Here is a 23,604-nt window from a genome sequence, read left to right on the forward strand (position 1 = left end):
CAAAAACCCCAATCCTGCAGATGTTATACAGATGGCTATTTCAAGCAATATGAGCAACTCACAATAAATAAAAGGCATTGTTAACCAATACAAAAATGCAAAAAGTTTTCACTAGATAAATATACAGTAATATAAATCATTGGGGCAAAGTGTTCTGAGACCAAATCAGGCCTCCTTTTTATGTGCATGCAAGTTTATGCCCTCAATCTAATTATACCCATATTTGAGCCTTTGTGCAGGCAAGTAACTGCTTCTTTCTTTATCATTATCAGCAAGTGACCAAGGAGGACCTCATTTTGTAAAAAAAAGAAAGAGAGAGAGCTGTTTTCAAGGTTGTGGAGTAGAGAGGATCTGGGATGGAGGTTGTGGACATTCCCTAAAATGTGGGGATTTGATGAAAACTTTCAGAGAAACATGTATGCCCCAAACATACTATCATACTATTATAAGTAAATTAGCAATTTTTGTTTAAACATAGTCTCTGTCAACACATGAGCCTACTGAGTAAATTCAGCTTTTTAAAATAAGGAACAATTAAGCCGGGTGTGGTGGCTCATGCTTGTAATCCCTGCGCTTGGGAGGCGGAGACAGAAGGATCTCATGGGTTTGAAGCCAGCTGCGCTTGGCTTAAGAGACCCTGTTTCCAAATTTTTTTTTAAAAGTATAAAATAGGTCTGGGAGTGTAGTCCGAAGGTAGAAGGGCTTCCAGGACCCCCAATACCACCACCAAAAAAAGGAACAATTATAACAGCCAGTTATGGGTTTTCTTATAAATGCAACCAAAGAGACTGTTGGCCATATTGTATGTTCAAAGTTCTATGCTGACCTGCTCAGGAAAAAGAAGCAGAAAAAGTTGTAGACTCTGAATTCTGGCTCAGCCCTGTTATGAACATCATGACCCCACCTCAGTCACTAAATTTTTTAGGTCTCAGTTGGCCTCATCTGTTAAACAAGAGAGTAAAAAAGAGAGGCCCCTTCAACCATAATTCCATACAACCATGGAATATAAATCTCTAAGAAGAAAAGATTTGGCCTTCTCTCCAAGGAGGTTTTCTGAAGGAATGTATCAACCAAGCATAAACTTCAGATGTGCCTATGTCAAATAGTATTAGAAACAAGTAGCGATGTGAATAAGATTGGGGCTTTTTTAAAATTATAAAACATGTATGTCGGAGCAAAATTAGGATTAGAAGGCAAGATATATTCCGAATAAAAGGGACAGAGAAATTATTTTAAAAAATTATTGAGCAGAGAAATGGGCACTCCTGCGTATAATCTTCACTTTGTCATTCAAAACCAGCACCTAGCTGAATGCAGTGGCGCACACTTGTAATCCCAGTATTCAGGAGGCTGAGACAGGAGGATTGTGGTTTGCGGATAGCCTCAGCTACTTTGTGAGGCTTTTTGCAACTTAATGAGACCCTGTTTCAAAATAAAGAATAAAAAATAGGGCTGGAGGTATAGCTTGGAGGTAGAATGCCCCTGGGTTCCATCCCCAGTACAGCCAAAAAACCAAACAAACAAACAAAAACAACCAGCACCTCTCCTCCATTTTTTTTCCTTTGGTAGTATTACTACTCTCTGTATCTGGAAACTTTTAAAATACTTTCCACTCAGAGAACCCTCTTTTTCTTCAATATATACTGTCTATGTGGAGGACCAATCAGTTCTGTCTCACTCCTGTCAGGCCAATCTCTTCATGATCCCCAAAGCCACTCTTTCAGATCTCCAAATTTTATCTAGCCCTAAAGTCCTGTTTGCATTCTATCTGTCCATGTAAACTTCTAAAATCTACTTCTATGACTCTCTATTTATTCTTAACTCCCATGGCATACCTAGGTTTAAGATCTAGAAGTAATTTGTATTCATCAACTGCTACATGTCAGGCACCACAGCAGAGGCTATAAATATTTTCCTTATAAAGAAGTAATTTTTGTTTGTGTATGTGGTACTGGAGATGGACCCCTGGAGCATTCTACCTCCAAGCTACATGGCCCCTCCTCACACCCTGTTTTATGTTTTTGAAACAGGAGCTCATTAAATTGCTAAAGGCATTCTTTAATTTCTGAGACTGGTCTTGAATCTATGATACTTCTGTTTCAGCTTCCCAAGTTCTGGGACTACAGGCATGCACCACCACACTTGGCAAGAAATATATTTAGTCACAAAATGACTTAGTATTTTGTCCAAGTCAAACAGTGGCTTACCTTGATGACTGCATGTTAGAATCACCTGAAAAAGCACTAAGAAATACATATTCCTGGGTCTCATGCCTGGTGATCCCAATTTATTCTATCTGGGTTATAGCCCAGGTATAAGGATTTTAAAAAGATTTCTGGATAATTCTAATTTGCAATCATTGTTGAGGTCCGCAATCTAGCTAGAGGAGGCAAAGACAGGTGTGTATGTCTCAAAGCCTAGGCTCTTTTACTATCACACAGTTATTTTTACTCAATTATGCTTTCCCTATTAGTATGCAATAATTATTTTTTGTTTTTGTTTTGTGTGTGTGTGTTTGTGTGCTTGTGTGGTGCTGGGGATTGGACCCAGGGGCATTATACCTTCGAGATGCACCCCCAGCCCAAATTTTTATTATTTATTTTTGAAACAGGGTTTCACTAAGTTGTAGAAGGCCTCAGTTAGTAGCTGAGGTGGGTCTTGAACCTGCAATCCTCCTGTCTCAGCCTCCCATGTACTGGGATTATAGGCATGCACCACTACACCTGGCTTGCATGCTATAATTATTTTAAATGCATAAATTGTGACCCTTGAACCCAGACATCAGATTTTTAGGTTTAGCATTATGTTAAGAGTGTGGGCTCCAGAGCTGATGCCCTGCTCAAATCCTCCTTCTAGCCTTTCTTTGCTGAAGGTCAACATGCTACTTAAACTTTCTGAACCCTGGTTAAGAAGGGGATAATACAATTGTCCTGAGATTTAAGTAATTAATATATTAAAGCACTTAGAATATCCCTAGCATCTGTGAGGTGCCATAAAAGTGTTAACTAATTGTTAAACAACTGTGATATTTTTAACATTAATAACACCTAAACCTCAAAAGGATAGCTACTTAATGTAAGTTAAAATACATTAGGATTGTATATATATATATATATATATATATATATATATATATATATATATGTAGAAAATATCATTCACCCTTTCTGAATTGTGTAGAAAGTCCTTAATTTTCTGGCTTCCTCGTTACATATAAAATAATCAAAAAACATGGCAAGAGAAAAAAATGAATTTTCTTTCTGTATTTCTGCTTCAGTTGACACTGTACCCCTAAATTGATTCTGTTGTATATTTCTTTCCCTTCCTTGGAATACATAATTTCTCATCTTTTTTTCCTTTTGTTTCTTTCCTCTCTCTCAGTTCCTCTCTCTTACAAGGCCCATACTCTTTCCTCTTTCCGTGGTCAATCGGTAAAAGCCATACACAATATGCTCTTTTACACTTTATTATTTATAACTATGTCCACGAACACAAACACTCACACATACCATTCTGCCATCCCTGAAGTCGTGAATGTAAAATGTACGGCATTCGTGCCTGAAAGTAGAAATTCTTCCCACTGAAATTCACATCACACCAGAGACTTTTGCTAGCAGCACCACAAATCAGACCCAAAATGATAAAGTTCTAAAACTATTCTTTCTAACTCAAAAACTAGCTGAACTAGGCCAGTAATGGAAGCTGAACATGCTATTGCAACTGTGCCAGGCCCTTTAAATGATTCCATTACATCCTTGCACCAATCAGATGAGAGCACTTGCGTCTCACCTGACAGATGGAGAAAGAGTTAAAGACTTTCACACAAAAAGACCGCTGATCAAGTTAAGGAATAATAATAATTAGTCTCCAAAATAATAAATTATCAGAATACAAAAGTAGTTTTCGTATAGCATAAATCTTTTGAGAGCAGATATTTATGTATCGATTATTAGATTAGCAATCTAAGCATGTGTTATTTTAAAAAATATTTGAGATCAACTGATAATTTGGGGAGCTTTCCATCTACTTGGTCCTATTGTCCCAAGTGGTAGTAATGCACTGTTTAAAAATAAATAATGGAGTAGTACCTGATCACTTAAGGTTTTCCTTCCAATAAGTATATGGTTTCCTGAAGCAGAGCTTGTTCTTGATTTCAGCGTGAACAGTGCAGTTTCAGAACACTACTGCCTGTGCTCTTCTATTTGGTTGGCAGGAAACCGTGCATTGCTTGGCTGCACTGCTGTGATGGGACCCATCTTCTCACTGTAATTCTGTAATTGTGTGCTATATTCTGGACTCTAAAGTTGCTTGCAAACCATCATTTCACCAGTAGAAACTGAACCAAAGGAAGTTTTGCCATCTGTTCCAGGCCAGTGGATTGTACCTTGCCTAAGTTGTTCAGACAACAGGACCTGCGACTGGAGAGAAATAACCTGGCAGCCCCACGACTGCCGACATGAAGTCCTAACTAAACCCCAGCTCCAGCAGTGCCTGGGAGGGAGGAGGGTAAGTGCGGGGTCCAGCTGGGGAAGCCTTACATTTCCACCACCTGCAGCACTACAGGCCAGACAGGTGAACCTACTAGACCAATTTCTGCTCTCTCAATCCACAGGGGAAAACTAACTGTATGCATTTGGCTTTGGAGTTCTCCATAGATGTTATCATAGAAGAGTTTTAATAATTCTTGCTCGAAATGTTCATTCTTGTCTAAATCCATCTACTTGACAGATGGAGGATATTAGAGTAGTGTCCTGCGCTGACCCAATTCCGTGCAGTTTTCACAGCACAAACTGGTAGGAGCTTGCCACGTCAGCTGACAGTTGGCAGTTCAGAGCAGCTGGCCTTGTCAACCGCAGCTCTGGCGGGCACTGCTTCTAAAGCAAACATCTGTAGCTCGGCACAGGAAATCAAATATTTCTGCATGCAAGACCCAATTCTTCTAGAACGTACCAAGTGCATGGCGTTGCTTGTCCACTCTAACTTTCCTGATCTTCTTTCACGTTCCTGGGCAGGACTCACCTGGACCTCACTAGGCTGATTTTCTCTTTAGCCAGGCTTCTAAGCTGATTTCTTGGACATGCAGTGTCTTCTTGCTAGGCATGCTCTGACTAGGTAGAGTCCAGCAGAACGAGAAATGGGCGCATAAACTGAGATGCTTGGTTAACCTCAAGTAAGTAACTTTCACCAGATTTTCAAAGTACTTTTTACTGAATGGAAATTTTCCTATGCACTGTGTGTAAGCTTTCACACATGGGTGAAGTTGATCCCAAACGCTGACTTTTATAAAGCTCTATTCCTGTGTTTAAAAAAATACTGGAAAAAATGTATGCCCAGTTTTCTACTAGCCTCTAGTTTAAGAAGAATGACAGGAGGTAAGGGGCAGGGTAGAAATATGGACATCTTTATGAGTATAATAGAAATACCTCAATTTTTATGATCAAGAATATTTCTAACAATAAACCAGCAGCATTTGTTACTTATAAAAAGAGAAGGAAAGGAAATAATATTGCTGTCAGTAATTTTAACTAACCATTGAATCTGTACAAGAAATTATGTCTGACCTTCTCATACCTTAAATGTCACCAAACAATAACTTTATGAAAGTAGGGAATGTGGTTTACTGCTATAACCTAGTTGTGAAACAAAATTTTTGATACATAATAATAACATAATTATTTTGGGGGGCCAGAGGTTTAGGTCAATGGTAGAGTGTATGCTTAGCATGTGAGTCCATGAACCCATTGACTCTGAGTTCAATTCCCAGCACTACTAAGTAAATATTTGTTGAGTAAGTGAATAAATTAAAATCTTATTTATTCCTAATCACAACTCTTGTGGGGTAGATATGTCATTTTTCTTCTTAAGAAGATCAAAGCTCTGAAAGATTGAGTAACTCAATTGTTTTCTAAGATCTGGAGGGTGGATTTTCCATGTTGTGGCTAAAAGCATGAGTAGTTGGTGACATTTTTAGCCACCAACTTGACAATCCACCCTCTGAGTCTTAGAAACGAAGCACGGAGAGCAAGGACAATAGCTATTGCCACACCAGCCAGATGTCTCTAAACTCCAAATACCATTCTGACCTCAGAATTTAGAGTATTCAGGAAAATTCCAAGAAGATGTCAGTGTCTATTAACCTGAAAAGCAGTAGATGTTAAATTCACCACCAAATTTCTTGACTTTGGACATGACATGCCTTGCTTCTCAGGCTTATTTTTCTCATCTGCAAAATAATAAGTAAATATAATCTAATGTTTTACTGTGGGTTAATCAACTTTGTAAAAAACTAAAGGCCTTCTTCCCTGTCTGTCTTAGATAGGCTGTTATAAAAAATACCATAGACTGATGGCTTAAGCAACAGACATTTGTTTCCCACAGTACCAGGCTCTGGTGAGGGCCCGCTTCCTAGCTTCTGGTTGTGTCCTCATGTGACAGGAAGACAGAAAGAGCTCTAGTCTGTTCCTTTTCTTCCAAATTTATTTCACTATGGAGGCTTTTCCATCAAGACCCATAATTACCTCCCAAAGTTTCTACCCCCTAATACTATCACATTGCAGGTTACTGTTTAAATATGTGAATTTGGAGGAGGAATAAACATTCAGCCCATAATGTTGCATCTAGTAATTTCAAGGCAGATTATCTACAACTTCACCAGATAATACTGAAAAGGAGAGATCATGTTATCCTACCTGTTAGCAAGAGAGGTTGGTTATTGCAAAGTCTTATAACAGCAAGCCATGTTCAGATTAGGTGACATGGGTGGGGACCAGCTAGCTGGCTGTTTGGCAGAGGCGGCTTATTACCCTGACTGTCCAGACTTAGTGCCCTGACTGGTCCAGAGTCCTCTTCCAGACCTGCATGCTCAGAAACTCACACTTTATAGAAAGCTGCCAATGGTCCTACAGCATCTGATTTATTTGCCAAGATGCTAGTTGACTTTATGCACAATAGGGAAACATATTCATTTTCAGCAAAGGAGTAGAAAACCAGAATTAAAAAAGATCATCCCATAGTAGTCTGGAGACTGCCTAAGATATGAAGGAAAGGGATGCTAGGAAGACTGAGGCTACTTAGTGGAAAACTCCAACGTGCAATCTTGAGGAGCCAAACAAGTATAGACTATATATAGAATAATCCCATCAATGTAAAAACTAATGCACACATACAAATACATTTGCCTGCACCAAGGATTTCTGGAAATAATAAGTAAGAGTGATTATATAGGTGGAGAGGAGTGAAACGGGTAGGGTGAAAAATAAAAACACAGGATCTCATGTTCAAAATAATAGAGCCAGGCGTGGCAGTGCATGCTTGTAATCCCAGCATTTGGGAGGCTGAAACAGGAGGATCACAGTTCGTGGACAGCCTCAGCTACTTAGTGATGCTCTTTGCGACTCAGTAAGATCCTGTTTCAAAATAAAGAATAAAAAATAAGGCTGGGGGTGTAACTCGAAGGTAGAATGTCCCTGGGTTCTATCCCCAGTACCGCAAAAAAAAAGAAAAAAAAAAAGAAAAAAGAATCCCAATAGAATAGTAGAACAATAAAATAAACTAAACACAGACAGCACCCTTCCCAACACAGGCCCCTGTGAAACTATCCAGGTCACATGCCCATGGAGCTGGCTCAGGTCATACAGCATTGCTGGTGAAGGGGTCTTTTTAAGTATTTTGTATTATTTTCATTTTTACAATATGTTAACATTGTTTCATTAATCTAAAAGTCTGTATTTTAGGGCTGGGAGTGCAGCTCAGAGGTAGAGCTTTTGTCTAGCACTAGCATGAGGCTCTGGGTTTGATCCCCAGCACTATAATAAACAAGCAAATAAATAAGTAAATAGATAATAATATGAAAATATATATTTAAAAAGTTGCATAAATCAAAACTAGCACAGAACTAATGGCAACACAAAGGATAGAGATCCTCAGAAAGATATGTTATAAAATTCAGTCATAGAAGTTGGCAATATGTTGTCAGGTGCATATATTAATAAGCCTCATGACAGAAGATTGTGTAAACATTTGCTACTATGATATAGCATTTATTTTTTTAAAAAAAAACTCCACTTTTAATTGGAATACAGGAACAAAGATTTTCCCGGTATATTTTTTATTTTCATTAGAATAATAAAAATATAACAAGTGATGCTGTAGTTCTTATCTGTCATTACTAAGAAAAATAGTTCTCATTCTACCCCAAATTTCCTATTACTACTGTGCCATTCTAAAGGTAAATAGATGTTAAAGAATAACAATTACAATAATATACAAGAAAGCTATATAAATATCTTATTCCATAATTGCATTCTATGCTGCTAATTTTTGCCTCTCTTGTGCTACATCACATATTCTAGAAAAAAACAAAGTTATTACATGGTATACACACACACACACACACACACACACACACACACACACACGAACAACCAAGTAATAATGACGTAGGAAGAGCCTCCGATAGACAATTAAGAAGCTTGAACCACCACCATTCTTATCCCACCAGATGAAGTGAGAATTTTATTCATTAAACTTATCAGATTAATTATGCTGCACTGGATCTAAAATACTGCAGTGTCAATTATCTATAACATTAACACAGAACAGAGATCCCTGATCATTTAACATAGTTTCAAATACTTGATAAAACTTTGGTGATGTCATATTGGTTTTCCATTTAACATTTTTTGGAAGTAAGACCTCGTGGAAGGAGACAAATGAGAGATGTCATCATTGCAGTATAGCATGATACTTTCACCAGTGGAAAGCCCAGAGGCAGTCACTGGATCCAGACAGGGAGGGACTGGAAAAGTAGCCAGAGAGAAAATGGCTGGGCAACATAGTGACTGCAATTAGAGGTGATCCTTGAATTGCATGAATTTGAAATAATTTAATTGGTCTAGAAGAAATAGGGATCTTCCTTTTTCTCAAGAGCATACATACTATCTCTCCAGCCTAGTGCTTTCATTAATATTCCTCTTAAGGAGGGAATGGAAGATGGAGGGTTGAAAAAGGGGCAGGACCATGCAAGTGAAGAAGGCTCGAGAGGTAGCTCTAAGGTTCCCACTATTTCAGGTACCTCACAATTTCTAATGGCATGGTAGCCCCAGTAACCTGAAGACTTCCAATTAATATGAAAAACTTAGATTTTTAACGAGAATCCAGAATTTTCACTCCTGCCATGAATAAGTATTATACTTATTCAAACCTATTATACTACCTACCAAAAATAAATAAATAAATAAATAAATAACAGATTTTTACTCCTAAGCCTGGCAATCTGGCAGCATTCGTTTTGAGAACATGTTAAACTGAGTTATCTTTCTCTAAAGAGTCAAATTAGAAAGCAACAGAATCTGATGGGACCAATAAGAATTACTGGAAATTTCGGCCTTCAAATAGTATCCTGCTTTCTTTAGAATCTCGAGGCAGTCATTTCTCTCAGTTGAATTTCCTCATGTTGTTATTATGACCTTTTCCATCTTTTTCCTACTGTTTTACATTGACGAATGCCAAGATTCTACTTGTGAATATGAGCCCACCTGCGGGGAAAGGGACAGGCACAGATGAGTAGAGATTTGAAAAGGGGTTCAGGTTTCCAGGAACTTTAACTAGGAGCCTCTCTGCACTTAATGGCCTGTGAGCGGCACAGGGCTTCCTACAGCTCAGTCATTTGCTTTTATTTCTACAAGATTCACTGAAGGAAAGAGAACCAAGGAGCTTTCAGGTGGAAAGATGAAACAAACTTTCTTCTGAGAGCCTGTGTACAGTTCATTTCTGTAGCAGACTCATGTGTATAGAGGGCAGGTTAAGGTGGGACCCTTTTTAACTTTACTCAAATATAATTGATCTCATCTAGGTTTTCATAAATGTGTAAGAATTTTGTAATTTTGTTGAATCAAAGCAAATTCATTTGAGGAAAAAAGCTAGGATTTCAGTTATACTTTCACACACTTCTTTAAAGAGTTACCCACTTCTTACTTTATAAACTGAATAAAACATTGATAAAAATGTATTAGAGCATGACTTTATAACCACAGTGTGAAATATATAGGGATAGTTTAGAAATATGACAATCAAATTTACAACTAAAAAATCCCGAGGTGTCTAACCCAACTGAATGAAACAAGCTCTTATTTTGTTTGTCAGTTGAAAATGGTGCAGAATTTAAACAAGTAATAAAATATCTGAAAAAGAGTGTAATTAAGAAAAGGAAATAGAAAAGACAATATTTACAGAAAGTACTTAGACTCAGCTGTTAAAACAGGAAATGTAACTCAGATTTTTAAGTAATGTTTTAATGTTAAGTTGCGTCTTGGACTTAAAAGGTGTTTAAATTTTTTTAAGTGTGGTTAATCTGTAATAATACACTGTGCGTAATATGTGAATTCCATCATGACTACATAATTCATCATTGCTATCAATTTCAATAACCAGGGGTGTATAACAGGAAAGGAGAACACCTCCTCCTGCTCAGTAGGAAAGGATGCTTTCCCATGGGGGTCCCCTCAACCTTCAGTGACTGCATAGAAAATCTGGATGAAACCATGACATGGACAAATCATTGTGTTTCAACAGTTGCAAGAACTACGTCTAACTGATATTACAGAGTTTCAGTCTTTCCTTTTTTACTGAATTTGTGTGTGCTTAAGAGCTGTGCCGGGCATGCTGGTGCATGCTTGTAATCCCTGTGCTTGGGAGTCTGAGACAGGAGGATCGCACAGGTTCAAAGCCAGCCTAAGCTATTTAGTGAGGCTCTCAGCAACTTAGTGAGACCCTGTTTCCAAATAAATAATAAATAGGTCTGAGAGTACAGCCCGGAATTAAATCTTAATCTTACATTTGTTTTTACCCCAAACATTGATTTGACTGCTCATCTATATCCAATTTAATTAGAATTCCTGACTGGAAGACACTCATTATAACCAGATCACATCTCTGGAAGAGATTCTTTGCTGAGCTAGATTTTCTTCATGTCCTAATTATCATTAGCCAGCTGATCAGTCTCAGCTTCACATTACAGCGGAACTATCCTTCGCCTCATTGAGAAATGAGTATTTATCTTATGAGACCTGTCCTTTTCCATCTTGGGGCTCCTCAGACGCACTGGGGAGCTTTCTTAATGAACTATGCCTGGCCTGAACTAGATGTGATGAATAGATTGCTCCTCTCCCCGCTTACTTCTTGATACAGTGTGAGGGCCCCTTGGGAAGCAGGCATTCTATGTATTATTGCACTCCTATCTTAACTCCTATGGAGCTTCCATCCACCTCCTCTTGGATGATGCAATGCATTTTTGCCAGTGTTGACATCTATATACGTTTTCTTGATCCAAAGAAATGCTTCCATATCTGTACTCATTGAAGATAAGACCTATGCATGAAGAAAAAGAGGAAGGAGAGATTATAAGTTTAGCTTTTCATATACTCCCATCTGTGCCAATTCACAGATAGAATAGTCTGACTTTAAATGTCTAGGTTCTCCCTAAGAAGATTTAGCATGTGGCAAATGTGGTAGAGACCAAGTGTTTCATCAAACTCATTCCTCTTTTATCTGGCACACAGTTTAACATTATTTCTTAGTCTCCCCTGAAGTTATATATGTGGTCACATGACTGAAATCTAACCCAAATAGGGTCTTCAATGATATGTCCAACTTCCAGGGCTTGTTCAGAGAAACCCTGGTCCACTCTTTCATCCTTCCCTTTACTCAGTACCAAGGTTCAAGAAGCTCCTAGAGGCCATAAATTAAGGAGCAATGGTCTGATCATCCTGGGTCCCTGAAAGAATTTGTGCCCCTACCCCATAAATTCACCTTGCTGAGCTACTGTACATTTTTGTCTCTATTTATAATAGTACTTAGCTTATCACTTATCCCCCTAATACAGTAACTGTGGTGTTGAGAAACTGAAAAATCAAAATAAAGATAGTTAAACAATTTATAAAATAAGCGGTGTGTGTGTGTGTGTGTGTGTGTGTGTGTGTGTGTGTGTGTGTGTACTGAGTATTGAACCCAGGACATTTTACTTCTAAGCTACATGTCCAGACTGTTTTTTTTTTTTAACATGGTGTCACTAAGTTGCTGAGGGCTTGGCTAAGTTGCTAAGGCTGGCCTTGACCTGTGATCCTCTTGTCCAGCTCCCCCAAATACTGAGATTACAGATGTGAGCCACCACACTCAGCTAAAATAGTATTTAAAAAAATATCCAGTACTTGGGAGGCTGAGACAGGAGGATCACAGGTTCAAGGCTAGCTTCAGCAACTTAGTGAGGCAGTCTGCAATGTAGTGATACCCCATTTCAAAATAAAAAGTAAAATAGGGCTGAGAGTGTAGCTCCAAGGAATAAGGACACTGGGTTCCATCCCCAGTAACACACACACACACACACACACACACACACACACACACACACGTGCTCCAAGCTTTAAAAAAAGCCTAGAACATGATGTGAGTTTAAGTCCTCTGGTCCACAACAGTGTGAAAGAGTGAGAAAAGTACCAGTCAACCCGTATCCTTTCCTATGGCTTACACTGCAAATAGAACAGATGAAGACATCTTTGTCTCCAGATGATAAGCTGAAATCCAGCCTCTCATAGCACATCCAGAGCACAAGTGCCCAGAAAGTCTACCTAGATGGAGGCAGGCACACCTCACTGAGTAACAGGACTAGGAAGAGATGCTGTATAGAAATCTTTAGAATAAAGTCATTACAGGAATCCAAAATATGAGGACAATTACTCCTGTGATGAGTTTATTGGACCAATGCTTAATTAAACTCTTAAGGCATTGTTCTTCATAAGTAGAAGTGAAGTTTATTTAACTTTATTTTTAAATTTATTTATTTATTTATTTATTTATTTATTTATTTATTTATTTATTTTTGAGGCACTGGGGATGAAACCCAGGGGTATTTTACCTCTGAATGATACCCTTAGCCCTATTTTTAATTCTTTTTTTTGAAACAGGGTCTCACTGACTTGCAAAGGGCTCACTAAGTAACTGAGGCTGTCCTCAAACCACAACCCTCCTGTCTCAGCCTCCCAAATGCTGGGATTACAAGCATGCACCACCATGCCTGGCTCTATTTAACTTTATTAATACCAAATTTTATATGACTTTTTAAAATGTTTTTAAACAAAATTGATTTATTTTTGTTAATGTTGTTGCTTTTATTTTGTTTTTTATCTTATAAAATACAAATTTAAAAAAAGAACAAATTGTTGGGCTATCCTCATTTCAAAATAACATACATCCAAAAAATTCACATTTGTAAAATGCGACCCTTATTTTTAAACTGCAATCAGCTTTTTATAAAAGTTAATATGAAATCTTTCTCATCACAATATATTCATATTGCAATATTATTATTAAAAGATAAAAAGATTCAAGTGTACCATGCCTTAATATAATCAACCACTTGTTCTTTTTATTATTATTAAAATTGTTAATACACATGAGTTGCACAAAATAGTAGGTCTCCTGTGACACAGTCTTAAAATTGCGACTACATTTTCATTTTAGTTTTCTCTTTATCATTTCTATCTTTCCTGAGTGGAAAAGCGATGGGAAGAAATTATCTTCAAGAGATTGGCCTTCCCAACACTCTATTAGACTAAAAACCGTGGTCTAGATATTTGTGATATAGAACTTGTTTGGATTAGACACATTGGCACATGCCTATAACCCCAATATTTGGGAGGCTGAGACAACAGGATCATAGGTTCAAGGCCAGCTTCAGCAACTTAGTGAGACCCTATTTAAAAATAAAAAATAAAAAAGGAGGTGGTATAGTTCCGAGATGGAATGCTCCTGGGTTCAGTCCTCAGTGCCAAATCCCCATTTGTTTTTCAAATGATGATGGTAACCCTTCTCATGAATCTGCATGGAGACTCCTAGACCTTCTCTGAGGGAGTTGATTTGTCCCAGATGGCAGTCTCTCACGCAGTCCTCTAAGGAGGACCTTGGTTTCTGTAACAATCCTTCGAATCCTGCTGGGAAAAGTGGTAGCAGGCTTGGTAGGGCAGAGAGAGAATGCGCTGCTAAATTTAAAGTGCTTCATAAGGCACTGCAAAGTGCTTCAGAAACTCCCAAAAAAATACTGCTGGCCTCTCCTGTGCCTTAATGCCAGCTTACCTCTATTGTGTACAGTCATAGGACAAGTATTTGAAGTCTTATTTAAGTCTTATGAGGTGGGGCTGTTTTTTCCTCTGTTTTACATGTAAGAAAAAGAGCCCTTAGTTGGGTGTGATAGCACAGGCCTATAATCCCAGTACTTGGGAGGCTGAGACAGGAAGGACACAGGTTTGAAGCAAGCCTTAGAAATTTAGTGAGAACCTCTATAACAAGAAATAACAAGACCCTTTTTCCAAATAAAATATGAAATAGAGCTGGATCTGGTGGTACATGCCTATTAACCCAGTACTTGGGAGGATGAGACAGGAGGATCACAGCAGGTTTGCAGCCAGCCTCAGCTACTTAGTGAGACCCTCTGCAACTTAATGAGACCCTGTGTCAAAATAAAGAATAAAAAATAGGGCTGGGGGTGTACCTTGAAGGTAGAATTCCCCTGGGTTCCATCCTTAGTACCACAAAATAAATTAACTAATTGATTAATTAATTAAAGAAGGCTGGGAGTGTAGTTCAAATGTAAAGTACACCTGAGTTCGGTCCCTAGCACCATAAAAAGAAAGAGAAAAAAATGAACCCTTGCAGAGGAAAAATAATTTATTTAGGATCATCTAGTTGATAAAGAATATGTCCACAGAATTCTGAAACGGTGCATTATGCTTCTGACATGCTTCAGTAGGCTGCATCTTCAGACATAACCATAAAGAAAAGACTGGAGATCTTGGAGTTGGGTCGTTGCTACAGTGATTTTTCTAAACTTCAGAATCTTTCTCTTTGTGGTCCACAGTACAAATACCTAGTCACTATACCGGCTACCTAGCAGGAATTATATAATGATACTGAAATAAAAGAAAAGATAAAAAATAAATAAAAAGAAATAATAAAAAAGAAAAGAAAAAAGAAAAGATGATGAGAAAAGACCCTAAGTGCCAATTTGGTTTAAAAACTAGATCTTGAAGGTTATTTTGTGTGTGTGTGTGTGTGTGTGTGTGTGTGTGTGTGTGTGTGTGTGTGTGATGGTCTTTATAACCCCTAGGACTCCAGAAAATGCCTGAATTTAGAGCTAAAGGTCCTTAAAGAGTTGATGGATTAAAATGAGGCTGTAATGGTGGATCCTACCCAATTTAAAATGACTAGAAAAGGAAGTTATGATACAACTCACACATAGGAAGATCAAGGGAAGATGGCCATACAAGCCAGAGAGGCCACAGAAGAAACCAGCCCTGTCCACTTCTTGATCTTAGATTTCCAGCTTCCAGATATGTGAGAAAATAAATTTAAGTCTGCGGTACAACGTTCGGGCAGCCCTTGACACTAGTACAATGGTACTCGAATAATTAAGAGGTTTCCTGATGATTCAAAATTCCTCTTTATAAATCAGAAATGGAGTCCAGGAAAACAATCAAATCTAGTAGGGAGAAATTATATTTATGTCACAAATTATTTTATTGCAATAAAATGTTATTGCCCAAATAGAACTCAACTAAGAGGATTAGTGGGGGTTTTACAAGTTGTTCAGTTTACTTTGACCAGGTTTACCATAATAGTATTGAATCTGAAGGAAAACTGGTTTCAAACTCCCTGATTTGTTCACACAGCTTTTTTGACACTTACTGTGGCAAGGTTAAGAGCCTTTGCAGCTTCTCACTTAATTCCTTCTGGATGGACAAATGCAAAAATGTCTCCAAAAGATGGTGAAGCCTGCTGTTAAAATCAGAAGAAAGCCAGGAGTGGCCACTCAGGCCTGTAATCCCACTTTTTGCGATGCTGAGGCAGGGAGATAGCAGGTTTGAGGACAGCCTCAGCAATTTAATGAGACCCTCAGAATTAGCAAGACTATTTGAAAAACAAAAAATGAAAAGGGGCGGGAATGTGAATTTGAGGTAGAACACCTCTGGGTTCTGTTCCCAGTACAAAAAAAAAAAAAAAAAATCAGAAGAAAACATATGTCTGACCAATAAAAGAATTCTAAAAAAGATTCTCAAGAATAAATTAAGTCTCGTTCAAAGACATTCAAAGAGACTGTCTATGGCAAAAGTCCCTTGTACTTCCAATTCACTGAATAGTTCTAAAGCCCCTATATGTTATTACAGAGAAAAAACAAAACTAGAAATTAACCCCAGTGTCAAACATTTCTTGATAAGCTACAAAAAAAGACACAAACATAAACATCCATAATTAACAATAACAACAACAATAATAATAAAACCACAAAGAACAGAGAAGGTAATTCTGGCTAGGGGCGCTAGAGGAGACCTGTTGATAGAAGGGCCATTCATGTTGGGTTTGGAGTTGACAGGTGGGATTGCAGAGGGAGTAGATTTCAAAAAAGATTGATTAACACAAGAAAAAACAGATGTTGTTGGATACAAATCATGGCCAGTGAAAAAGGAGGAGTCTGTCATGCTTACTTGAAGGGAAGCATTGAGGGCATGGGCCATTGACCCTGCACTTGAAGTCAAAGGACCTGGGTTTGAGGCCTTGTGTTCATTGTCCACTAGATTTATGACCTCAGTCTTCCTGAACTTCAAATTCCTCATCTGTGGACAATTCTACCTAGTAGAGCCTGGTATGCAATAGCAATTCAGTAAATGTTAGCCGAACCTAAATAGTTCAGACTTGATTCAGTAGGAAATGGGAAGCCAATAAAATTTTTGAGCATGCACATAAGATGAGTTAAAATTTAAGAATGTAACACAGAAATACTATGGACTGAATGAATGAAGGCAGCCACTGTGCCAAAAAGAAGACCACCGGTCAGGAGAGCATCACAGTGATGCAGCTTGAGGCAGCGAGGTCCTTAAAGAAGACAGTGCTGGTGGAAATGGGAAGGAGGAGTGGGGTGAAACACCGTGTTGCAGAGCACATGGTACTGGGATTTGCAGCCTGGGATATGAAGTGCCATTCAGAAAATCAGATTCTAGTCCTGTGGCTCTTTTTCAAGTAATAGCATGACCTCTATGAGAATTACCTCTGTGGATTCTCAGTTTTCACATCGATAGAACAAAAAACCAAAAAATCCTAAGCATTCCTAAAGCACCAAAATATTTCATGCCTCTTTAAATCAATCAGACTTGTCAGCTGATTAGATGGGGGAGTAATGAACATAAAGGAGATAGAGAAATTGAAAATAGGATGGAGTTAAAAGCTTTATGCATTAGTTAGTGGGCCAAGAGATGATGTCAGTGCTGGTAATTTAGAAGAGAGGGACATGAGCAGTTTGGGGGGGAGATGTGATGAATGTTATTTCTAAGACTGAAGGGCTGTCCTTCAATTAGACATGTAATTTTATGAGTATTCATAGAACAGTTATATTAGGCTCTCTCATAACATGTAAACATCAAACATGGAAACAAATACAATTTTCTTTACAGATTCTTTTCATTGGAGATTCAACCAACAGAGGAATCATGTACTATCTGATTGAAAGGCTGAATGAAACGCTGCAAGAGTGGCAGAAGGTGCATAGCACTAAGTTGTACCCCAACGTCAATGGTGGAAAGACTTTGATCAGTTACTCCTACTATCCTCAGTTTTGGATAAACCCTTCATTGAGACCAACATTTGAGAAAGCACTCGAACATCTCTTGCAAAGGTACAATGGAACTATTATGAATGGCACAATGCCACAATACTGATGTTTTACTAACCGTCATAATTGCTCACCGTATATCAAATGTGCTGAAAGGCTTAGATACTCAGTAATGTGGCTGAAAACGAGTTGCAAATGACAAGGAGGTCCTGTGATCAGGAAGCCAGACATGGTTCAGTGAAATGTGAGGCAATGCCGTTAAAATGTTTACCATCTGTTTTAAAGCAACATGTGTTGTTTTTCTTTCTGGATTTCAGATCACGTCCCTTAGAGAATACTGGCCAGACTGTATTGGTGGTTGGCGGCGTTCAGTGGCTTAATTCCAATCACCTGCAAATTATTCACAAGGTTTTGAAGAGGTAAATTTCTACTGATATTCTGAATTTTTTAAAAGGTGCTATTGACATGACCAAGTTTTATCAAGACTTTATTTATGGAACAACTTTAATTTAAAATCAAGAACTTGAGCCTAGTTTAAAATGTTTCTAAGTACTTTTCTATCCAAAGGATTCTTCAGTATTCAATTTTAAATATAGATCCAAACATGACCTCTGACACAAAACTTTATCCAGAACAGTAACCTATTATAAATTGAATCTATAAAATGGGAAATTAGTTTTATCTGCCAATTACCACAGCCTAAGGAATTTTTACTGAATACGATGATATAATTAACAAATATCTAAAATACAATTAATCTTATTGACCTTAGAATTCCAATTATTTCATTTAGGGAAAATTTACTCAATATCCTGGTGATCATCAAAACTTTGGGAATTGGATTTCATCTGCCAGTGGATGGAGTGCATTTCTTAACACAGGTGAGCTCAGTACTTCTAGGCTGTGTGAGCTTCATAGAGTTCCTATGTGAATCCGCTGGAAAAGGATCCAAAAGGAAACTTTAATAAAAATTTTAAAGAGATTACATATTTAGGATTATAATTTCAAATCAATTATAGTTATTTCTGGGACAAGGAGACCATAGCCCACAAATGTGTCATCAGTAATGCACTGAATTCATAAAAGAAGAAAAGGCATGTCAGATTATGCAAAAAGGAAGAACTGAGTCATACATGAGAGAGACTGTGCTCTAAATACCCCTAATCCCACCGATGTCTTCTGAGGATATATAAAAAGGCTTTCTTCTTCAGGTTCCTGCTGAAACCACAAATGGAATTGCTGACATCAATGAGCCCTTTGGGAAGGAGTGGCTTTTTTGAAGATAATTGCTTATTTTTAAAAAAAAAATTATCTTTGAAATAGTATCGTTGCTTTTTACCCCTGTTTGGATGTTCATAAATGAAAGGAATAAGGGATCTCTGTTCAGTTCTTAAAGAAGATAGTACATTTGTCTCAGCACTGAATGAAAGTTTTTGAACAAATAGGAAAGACACCTGTAGGTCAGAGAAGCAGCTGCTCTTGCTCCAGCGAGGCATCCTCGCGTTCACAATGGCACAGTCATGGAACCGGGGGCGTGCAGGGAATGGGCAGGAGGGAAACCGTCCATTTATTATGTAAGGAGGTTAAAACTTACTTTTGTGTCTGTATTGAGCCCTGTCACAAAGCACATAACCCACCTCCCCTCCTTTCTGGAGATTTTACATACCTGTGTACTCATTCTTCTTTGGTGCTAAAAAAAAAAAAAAAAAAAAAAAAAACTGGTAGATCATGGCCCAAGTCAACTCCTTAATTCAGCATCTTGAAGTCAGCAGGGGTTAAGGTAATTTCAAATGTACTGAAACATTTAAAACCCAGGATAGCTGAAGGGCTTAAGAGTACTGGAGATGAAGAGAGGGGACCCTGATCATTTTGGATTATGAGTTGGAGTCCTTCTAATGTTATCTGAAGGCTATTTGTCAAAAATGTGATTCTTTTTTATGGAACTGAGGATGAAACCCAGGGGCATTCTACCTTTGAGCTACACCCCCAGCCCTATTTTCTTATTCTCTATTTTGAAGCAGGATCTGAGTTGTGGAGGGCCTCACTAAGTAGCTGAGGCTGTCCGCGATCCTCCTGTCTCTGCCTCCCAAATACAGAGATTATAAGTGTGCGCCACCAGGCCCGGCTGCGATTCTTGACTCCGGAGCTCTGATTGCAGCACTCCATAGCTACTGGAGTACTTGTGGCCCTGCTTATGTTTAGGTTACTTACTCTCAAACCATTCACTTCGGCAAGCATTTCTTCAGTACTTGCTATGTGCTGCCCCTGTGTTAAACATTCTTCCTGGACGAGAGTTTTACTGGTGCTCATGTCTTTCCAAATAGAGTGAGGATAAAAGGAGAGGGGTGGGGGGAGTAGAAAGAAGGAGAAAGATAATAGCAAGGAAAGGAAGAGTGTAAATCTGAACACCTCACCATATGCTTTCAAGAATGTCCCCTGGCCTTCTCTGTAGACTCATCCCTTACTACCAGAACATATGCACGCCGTGCTCTGACACACCCAGGTCTTTAAAACCACTGTTCCCTCTTCCTGGAGCCTACTCTTCCCCACCCCATCACCTAGGTAACTTCCAGACACCCTTGTTAGTTTAAGTGGTATTTCCTCTGGAAGGACTTTCTGGACACTTGACTAGGTTGGATCCTCGTACCATGAGCTCCAATAATTGTGTCCATGTCCTCACTTCTGTCACTCAGAATATATAAGCCTTGGCTGATCACTGTCTAATCTACTGGACTGTAATCAGTAGGAGAGCAAGGACATGGGGGTGAGAAAGGAGCTTGCATGGATCACTCTAGTATGCTAAGTGTCAAATACATTTCCCAGAACATGGTAGAACCTCAAAAAAAAAAAAAAAAACCTGGTTCACAAATGAATGGGTGATTTGTTTTTATGCTGTGGATGCTCCACTCCTCCTGCTCTGAGATTGTCATTATCTGTGTTAATAATGAAACACACCTGAGTTCCAGCACGAATCAACTTTTCCTGCAGAAATCATCATGCCCATGCAGGAGTACTGAGACTCAATGTCCTTATTTTTTATTGGGGGCCACCTGCAAAAGAGCCATCCCATCTCCGAGACTCCAGGTGGGATGGATGAGGCCCAACATAGCTACTGCACTGCAGTTCAGCGGTTCCCTTGGCCCAGTTCTTCTTCCTTTGCTCCCCCATGCATGTATGAAAAGTGCCATACAGTTAGCCTCCTGCTTTCAAACTTCTGTTTTCTGCAGATCTAACTATTCTCAAGAAAATTTTCTCTAGAAGCTGCAGAAAGTCCCATCTGCCATACCTCACTAGACACACTGAAATTGAGAAAATACTCATAACTGCTCAAGAAACCTGCGCACAGGGCTGAGCATATTGACTATCATTTTTCATACAGTCTTGAAGTTCCAGAGCAAATTGGCACAGCTCTTGCCCTCCAGACTGCTGCTTTTGAGACTTTCTTTGTACTATTATTTTGAGGAAAACATTCTTATTTTAAGAGCACATAAAAGCAACTATGCAAACACAGCAGAAAAGAGAAGACAGAAAACGATGTCTTTGTACCACATCTTTTGCCTTGCAGTTGGATTAAAAGGTGCAAGTAATTGCTTGGGTTTTTTTTTTTTTTGCTATTATTTACCTGAAAACTAAAAAAAAAAATCATATTTTCCTTTGGAAAAAGGAAAAGGGAGTGAAATTCTTTCCCTTTGTAGACAGGAGGCCTTTAAGACCACCGCACCAATGAATATCATTCAATCTCGCAACAAACATTTTTGAGCCCTGGGTATGCATTGTGGACTGTGCCGGGCTGTGAATAAATCTGATATGAAAGGAGAGGAAGAAAGATTAATTTGATAGGAAGAGCCTCAGGCTGCGGGATGGTTCTGAGAGACTCTTAGCTAGACAGTGAGGAGGCCCTGAAACAGAAATAGTTACTGGACTTACCCCTCCCTTGACAGACGGAGCTGAGCTAGAACTGTGACCAGGCTCCAACATTACAAGTGGGAGAGGGAGGGATGTGATTTCTAGCAGTACTACCTGGAACCTTCAGTCAAGTTTGTGGCTCCCCAAAGCACAATTCTCTCTTCCAACTAGCAAACTTTCCTCTACACTATTCAGGAAGCCCTCTTGAAGCTTCACAAGCCAGTTGTCCCAGCCCCTGACAAGCTGTCCCTCTGTCAGTCAGAAGCTGGTATGTCTTCCTCTCCTAAAGGACTTACTAGCTGGTTGTGTGTCTGTTTCTTCTATTAGAATGTGGTGTTGTAAGAGAAGGGACCGCAGTTTATTTATCCTTGTATTACTGTTCCTCCACAAGAGACTAAGCATAGAGCCAATTCCAATTAATATTCAAGTGACTAAAGGAAGGTGAATCCAAATAGATGAGACTTGCACTTGTGATTTTTACATGTTGTTTTTCAATTTGAGAAATTTAGATATTTATTGTGGGCAATAAATGTAATTACTTTTATGGAATGGAAAGTTCAAAACTGTAGTCTCCATGGATATTTATGTATTGCTGTAATATGTATATATGATTTCCCTGATGTTTAGAGTAAAAAAATGAGTTAGACTATCTCTCTATTTAATAAATTTACATTAAATTCCTCTTCTCACAATGTGATCAATCTGTTTTTAAAATAAGATATTTTTATATGATCACTGCTTGAGTTATTAAACCATAAAATAATTATCTGTTAATGAAACCACTTATTCTTTTGCTCTGTAATACAGAGTGAAGTACGAAACTTGTGGAAAGAAAATTCGATTATTCTGGATGCTGCAAAAAAGTATGGTTATGAAGTTGTTGACACATTCACTATTACGATGGGGAGATATAAAGAGTTTCTGCGGGGCAACTGTGGATGCCATTTCCATGAGGTATTTATGTTGAGCTCTCTGGTTTTTAAAGCTTTTGACTTTTTTAAATTTGTTGTTGTTGTTGTACCTTTAATTAGCATTGTTGCTCTTATTTTACACAAGAAAATGCTGTGAGAAGGAGATTAAATGTGCTTATCATCATTAAACCAACGTGGATAGCAATGCTGCTTGGGCTATATAAAATGATGTATTGACATGAAATAGTGTTTAGAAACTGAAAGTCGACAGTGTCCAACTATCTTATAAAACCTTAAAATGTTAAATCTAAATTTAAAGTCTTAAAATTTAAATGTTAATACCTAAAATCTAGCATCATTAATCAATGGTGCATGCTGGAAGATGGAAACCTGGATAAGGTTCCCTTCTCTAACACACTTCAAGCTTTCCCATCAAAACTCTCATCCCAGAAGGTGGAAAAAATCATCATTTTTGAAAATGTTCTGTATTTAAAAATCAATTGTATTTAATATGCTAAACAAATGAGTGTTTTAACCCATTCATAACACACCTATTTTTTTTAGTAAGATTGTTTTTCTTTCCCAAAGGTAATCATTATAATGAAGTAGGCTTAGCTAATAAGGTGACAACAGAAAATAACTTTGCTCTTTCCCTTCCTGTCCTTTCAAACTCCTCTGTGTATTATTTCTTCCCTAGTACTAGAATAAAATCTTGAGTAGCTCCCATAACTTTGAAAGGTTTCTAGTCACTTTCACACATAAGAATATCACTTTAGCATTAAAAGTGTCCAAAACTGTGTTATAACCACATGTCATTCTTTTCCACCTTGCTCCAGCTCAGGGCTGACTGTGTTAAAAACTTGAAGTAGGGAGAGAATAGCAAAGGAGGTTCCTTCCCTATTTCTCCATCTCAATTTTCTACTCTCCTTTCTGTACCTCTTTTGGCAATGGATTAGAGTGTAGAAGGGATGCTAAGGACAAGATATAGCTTATTGAAGTGGCATAACCCAGCAGTAATGTTTGAGAACATATTGAGCTACTTCTTTATCACTTTCATAGCAAGCTTCTTCTTTCTATTAGTGATTTTGTGAACTTCCTTGGAAAAATTCCTCATAGGGACCTCTTAGCTATAGC

At 38.2% G+C, this 23,604-nt stretch overlaps 1 protein-coding gene across 1 annotated transcript in view; it reads left to right on the forward strand.

The window, feature by feature from the left end:
- The window catches only part of CPED1 (cadherin like and PC-esterase domain containing 1), a gene marked incomplete at both ends in the record, with an annotated part of 287,330 nt that overhangs the window by 245,666 nt on the left and 18,060 nt on the right, over positions 1 to 23,604 (forward strand). Inside the window, 5 exons of the mRNA XM_080701788.1 lie at positions 4,370 to 4,506; positions 17,496 to 17,716; positions 17,971 to 18,072; positions 18,447 to 18,534; positions 22,367 to 22,513. Of these exons, the coding sequence (XP_080557914.1) occupies positions 4,370 to 4,506; positions 17,496 to 17,716; positions 17,971 to 18,072; positions 18,447 to 18,534; positions 22,367 to 22,513 (695 nt within the window). The remainder of the gene's footprint in view (positions 1 to 4,369; positions 4,507 to 17,495; positions 17,717 to 17,970; positions 18,073 to 18,446; positions 18,535 to 22,366; positions 22,514 to 23,604) is intronic.

The sequence above is a fragment of the Muscardinus avellanarius genome (genome assembly GCF_963383645.1).
Source record: "Muscardinus avellanarius genome assembly, chromosome: 9".
NCBI lineage: Eukaryota > Metazoa > Chordata > Mammalia > Rodentia > Gliridae > Muscardinus > Muscardinus avellanarius.